A 6,000-nucleotide genomic window follows, 5' to 3' on the forward strand; every position below is an offset into this window, starting at 1 on the left:
TTTAATATCCCTTTTCTAAAACTCTTCCATTTGCGACAGATCAACCCACCTTGGAAATTCCTAGTTTTTGAGTAAAATCCATATATCTATTTCGTGAAAATCTTGTGGAGACGTATTCATCTATAGAAATTGCCCTGTGGAGACGTATACAATCTTTTGTTCCCTATTGTGTGCATGTCTCCAGAGGGCACCGTGTATCAAATCCCCATATCAATCACCGCACACAAATTGTAACTGGCATAGTCTCCATGCAATTTTTGACCAGCGCAGCATGCAGTTGCAGCTGGCAGTTTCGAATATCCAAATATTCAGTCCAACGCAGTTTCGAGTAATCGAATAGTAAATTATTCTAAAATGGACAGCCCTTCCTGAGTTGCCACACAGCACCATACTGTTCATGCATAGAGTCAATGCCAGCACTAAGTGAAAAACATTACAAGTACCAACAGCTGATAACAACACTTCCAATTATTTTTTTTATTAACTTGAAGGTCCTGTCTTGCCAAGATGCCAAGCATCTACATCCGGCCGGTTCGGCTCAGCAACCCTGACCCTAACTCTGACCCGAGCCGGCCAGCCAGTGGCAGCTCTACCAAGCCAGCAGGGGAGGAGCCAAGCTCCGACTCGTCAGCGTCTCTGAGGTTCACCTGCCCTGTGTTCATGAACCGGTCCCGTCAGATCTCCGCCTTTACGCTGGAGCTGCCTTGCCCCGCCCCTGTGGAGGACTGGATCATGGCCGGTGCAGCACTCGTCCTTGATCCTGGTGGGTTATTCTTCTTTGATGTATTACTTTCTTCTCTTTCTCTGCAAGATGCTTTTCTCTCAACTTCTTTTCTCCTGAATCCTCCAAAATCTGCCACTTTTACTAGATACGAAATGGACCTATTTATTAGTGCTTGTATTTTACAGCAGACTTCGTTCCACTGACTGTTCAATGTTTTGTGTCCACTGGTGCTAGAAAAACATGAAAACAACGCTGGTCATTGTTATTAAAACTGTGAAAGTGCAGCTTGCTGAATCTGTCGTGCATAGAACCCCCCCCCCCCCTATTTTGTTTAATTTTTTGTGTTGAACAAAACAGATTGCCAAGTTTTTTTGGTTTGCGGAAGGGGATATACGCCTGGCACTTTTCCCTCATTAAACATTGATGTCCCTCTCAAACTGTTATTGTATACTAGCTGTATAACGTGATCATCCTCTCTTCATACTAATGTTAATAATCTGTGTTTGTCCTGACATTGCACACAGTTTGGGATTAAAACAAAACTACTATATTTGCGTGGTAGGTATTAAGTATGTATAACTGAAAACTGTCCTGCCACCCAACTGCACCCAACTCCAACCCAATTCAATTTGTGATGGCCTAATCGGGGGATTCACAATGCAGTGTGCACTAAGAGTTTGCCATGGAGAGTCCATTTTTCAAGTTTGCGGTCGACAAAATCGGCCCATTTGAATGAGTGTCAGTAGACAATTTGAGCTAATTTGTTATAGATTGGGGCATAGCGTTCTGCCGCCTTACAAAAACACCATATTTAATCATTTAAAAAAGGGCAAACATATACTAGAATCATACGCTTACGAAACTACTGACCGGAAAAACTAACAATTTCAAATGTGCCGCGCTGCGAATCTCCAACAGTGCACTAGGAAAAATGAACTGTCTGTGGCAAACTCTTGGTGGCGCACTGCATTGCAAAATAATTGCATGATTACAGACTGTGGCTCACCAGTTTCTTTATAATATACCTAAATGTGTTCCCTTTGTGTACATGTTTATGCTCCATCTTTGGCAAGCAATGTGGCCCCAATGTTTCCTGCCCAGAATATTTTCCCTTTTTACAGTGTGTGCTTAGAAATAAATGTGGCAGCAGCTCAGGTAGACTTCTGCATGAAGGAACAGATACATAGATGCTTGCCTTGGTCCATTCCCCCCCCCCCCTCCCCCCCCCCCCCAGCTATAATTATGCACTTTCTGTACACTGTCAATTGATACGAGCCCACTGCATGAGAAAAGTGGACAATTTTTAAGTGTTTTTTTTCCTGAAGAGTTGAAAATGGATGGATGACCTTTTTATTTGTATTAGTTTATTCAAAATAAATAGCACTTGTCTCGCTTGAGCCGTTAAAATGAAATGACTATTAAAGCAACATTTTTATGAATGAAAAAAACAAATAGAATCTGGAGTGAAGTGCTTACTTTTTGTGTAATTTAGTTAAGTTTCAATATTTTGTTTTCCTATGCAGGGGCCCCAGAAGATGGTGGGAAGAAGTGGCCCAAGCCATCCCCACGCAAACTCGAGGAATCCCAGCCCCAGATAAAGGATGACACTCAGAGTGATCGCTCAGCCTCCGTCATCTCCAAACTCTCAGCAGCTGCGCATGGCCAGGATCCCCTAGACCCCCGAGGCCAACACTCGTCTCAGTCTCAGCGCTCGCTGCGCTCCAGGCAGTCATTCAAGTCCGACCAGCAACACACACCTCTACTGCCTACTTCTGAGCAACTCTTGGAACTCCCAGAACAAGAGAATGGTTCCGACCAGGGTCCTGGTGAGGATGACCAAAATGGACAGGAAGAAGGGAGCCAGGAAGCCAAAGAGGATCTGGAGTTGAAGATGACGGCTCGCTCTGCTCATCTTGAGCGTGAGAGGCACCAACTCTCAGCTTTCGATTACCGGGAACTGTCTGAGACTGGGCCACAGACAGACAGCAATAATGTCAATCAAAATGCAGACCCATCAGGCAGGGAAGAGGATGATGCTGTTAGCCAACACATGGAAGGTTCGATGAAAGGCGAGAATGAAGACTACAGTGTTGGTGACAGCCGGCAAGATTTGGTCATTGCTAACGGCAGGCAAGATCCTGAAGGAAAGGAGGATGATGCAGCCAGCGAAGGTGGCAGAAGTGGGATCAGTGACGATGGAAGAAGTAAGATAAAGCAGAATGATGACCAAGACTCCCTTCACAGCCACTCCTCTGCTTCCCATCATTCGTATAACTCAGACAGCTTCTCTGATCAGGATGAGATGGACAATAAGGAGCATGAGCAACCATTAAAAGAGACATCAAGGAAAAGTTCTGCAGCTTCTGAGAGGTCCAAGTATTCGGCAAAAAGCAGGACATCAACTGCTGCAAGTCACACCAGACAGAGTCAAGTTTCAGCAAGATCTAACCGCACAGTGTCAGCCTCCTCACAGAAATCAACAGCTGCTGCAAATCAAGGGACGGCTTACAGATCTTCAAGCTTTGGCTCCTTGCATAAAAGCCTCGATGACAAGAAGCAAAAGACTGGCACTGGACAGTCCAGGACAAGCTTACAGTCTGGAAAATCCAACAGATCTGTAACTAGTAAAAACAGCAGTGTTAGGAATTCACAACAGAGCTTGAAATCTGCTCACTCCCTTTACAGTACAACCAGAACAGCCGATCGGCCTCAACAGAACCAGTCACAAGCATCCCTTCGGTCTGCAGGGTCTGCTAATAAAGAAGGAAGTCGGAAATCATCTGCAAACTCCTACCGGTCCTCGCAAGGACATGGAGAGAAACCGTCATCGCCAGCTGCTAACTCTAGGTCCTCCAGGGTATCTGTTGCAAGGGAGCAACCTTCACCTGTTGGCTCCATCAAGTCCCAAAGAGAGAAGTCGCCAAGTCCAACACTGAACTCCACTAGAGATGCAGCTCCTCAACCTGCCAGAAGTCCGTCTGTTAACTCTCAGAGATCTGTTCAAGGTGATGGCCATGAGAGTCCATCTCCACCAGACTCTAAACAAGGCAGTAGACCTTCCTCACGAAGATCTGTCGTAACAGAGAAGGATCTTCAAAGGTCCTCTCCTAGACAGTCCCCTAGTAATCTTTCGAAGGACAGAGAGAGCAACAGAGGTAGCAAAGTCGATGTCAAAGAAGCCACTAGAAGCCGTCCTCAAAGCAAAACGTCTCTAAGATCTGTGGAAGCAGACCCTTCGAATCAGGAAGGGAGCAGATTATTTAACGACCAAAATGCAGGTGAAGAGTCGCAAGAACCCTTTGGCAGCCGTCCCCATAGCCAAACCTCTCACAGATCCGTCCAAGAGGACGCTTCAGCAGAGGCTCATCAAGACATTAAAACTGCATCAGTCAAAGGAAGTGTAGCGAGTCTGAAAGAAGAAAATGCAGAACCTAGCAGAAGTGTGGACGATGAGCAGACCAATCAAGACGTTAACCAAGATCCCCAGGGAGCAATGGAAGATCCTCCAGTAAATGGAGACGTTGAAAAGGAGAACATTCCAGATGATGATGATTTCTTTGGGACTGGAGTTGCCAACAAAGATGAACCTCAGTATTAATGCCACAAAACAAATGTTTATTCATCTAAATGACATTCATCTGTCTTTTATGATTCCACAAAGGTGTCCGTGCCAATATCGATTTTGTTTGAAGTTGTAGTCAAAGAGAGGGTTCCAGAGCACAGTAGTTATCTGCCATGCTTGGAGTTGATTTTTGTACAGTTATTTTGTATTATATACATTCCTTTGAGCTTGAAGTTTTACCTTCGTAACAAAAATACTGTTATTGTTTGTGTATTCACAAACTTTACTGATTTATAATAATCTGATCAAAAACGATTGTGTAAAATACTAAAATGATATTTACAGCCAATTGTGCCTTTCTACATTCCGTCCAAAGGATTTCTTCCAAAGGATTCCGTCCATTTATTCAAATCAACAAATCTGTTTTGTTATTGAAATGATTTTTAATTGTTATTGGGTGTGTATGTATAGTTTTAATAGTGTAATAGACCTTATCCGTAGCGGCCATCTTAGAGTGCATCTTTTGTTATTTCAATTTCGTAGTAATTAATGCACAAATGGTTCACACACGCATATCGCAGCAAAACAAAGACATTGCCCTCTAAGATGGCTGTACCGCATAAGGTCTATACATTCACTGCCAAAGATTGTATTGATGAATCGAAAGTTAGAGTTTGTATATATTGAGCGGTAATGATTCGTCATACGTTTAGAGCAAAAAACAGTTCGGATTTGTTTATCTGCACTAGAAAAGCTTCATTGCGAATTGTTTCATTATGAAAATGAATACTTCAATTTTGAATGCTTATCGCCTTGTTAGGCACTCATTAAGATTTTATTTTAAAAATGCTTAGTTTGGGTATTGGAAATACATTTTTCTAATCTGATGTTTCTTACTAATCGAACTGATTAGTTTGTCAGATCTCAAATTGTTTGTCAATTTTGTATGATATGGTTTGATTGAGATGAGTGATATGATGTTGAATAATTGAAATATGTCACGAACTGTGGGCATTAATATGCTTTTGTATTACATACATCCCGAGGACAGCAGCATAAAGAGAGAACAACAGATTCTTTGTTGTCCTCGAGCGTACATCTTTTGTTGAAAAGTCCTCGAATGTAGGCCTAAGTCTGTGTGCTCAGTTTATGCATGGAGCTATGTGTTTTATGGCTCCATGGTCTATGTGAGAGTGTTAAATTATAGGGACAAAGGGAAACACAATGTCTCATCCTCGGCCAATGGTAAAACACCACTGTGGAGCTTTGTATGTGTGTTGCATAGAAAAGCTTAAAAGGTTGTGTACGTTCAACTAACAATTGTACTTAGTTTTATTTTCCTACATATGCCGTCCATGTTAAAGAAATTCTAAGGATTGTTAACTTCCGTGAAAGCAAAGGTGTAAATAAAAGGTTTGGATCTAAAAAAAATGGGTTTTTTTATGGTTTTCTCGCTGATCTGTTTTGATATAGGGTTTGGTATATGACTTAATTTACTTATACATTTGATTATTTTTTTCCTCGCAGTTCAATTCTGTTAAGAATTTCATTAAAGTTTGACAACCGTGAATCATTTTAGACCGGATTTTACCTGTTAATATTCTACCAAGAATCATGGCCAAAGCTGGATACCATTCGAATGTGTTTGCAGCACGCTTGCCTGTTTCAGACGAACGCACTGGATTTCCGTTGCAGAAAAAACTTTCCAGGGCCC

The 6,000-nt window shown here is 42.5% G+C and overlaps 1 protein-coding gene across 1 annotated transcript in view; it reads left to right on the forward strand.

Moving 5' to 3' along the window:
* The window catches only part of LOC119735649 (dynein beta chain, flagellar outer arm-like), a 121,152-nt gene extending 115,435 nt beyond the window's left edge, over nt 1-5,717 (forward strand). Inside the window, exons 93-94 of the mRNA XM_038209442.1 lie at nt 492-763; nt 2,248-5,717. Coding sequence (XP_038065370.1) covers nt 492-763; nt 2,248-4,322 — 2,347 coding nt within the window. The 3' untranslated portion in view covers nt 4,323-5,717. The remainder of the gene's footprint in view (nt 1-491; nt 764-2,247) is intronic.
* The last annotated feature ends 283 nt before the right edge of the window (nt 5,718-6,000 follow it).

Source organism: Patiria miniata, unplaced genomic scaffold (genome assembly GCF_015706575.1).
Source record: "Patiria miniata isolate m_02_andy unplaced genomic scaffold, ASM1570657v1 HiC_scaffold_29, whole genome shotgun sequence".
NCBI lineage: Eukaryota > Metazoa > Echinodermata > Asteroidea > Valvatida > Asterinidae > Patiria > Patiria miniata.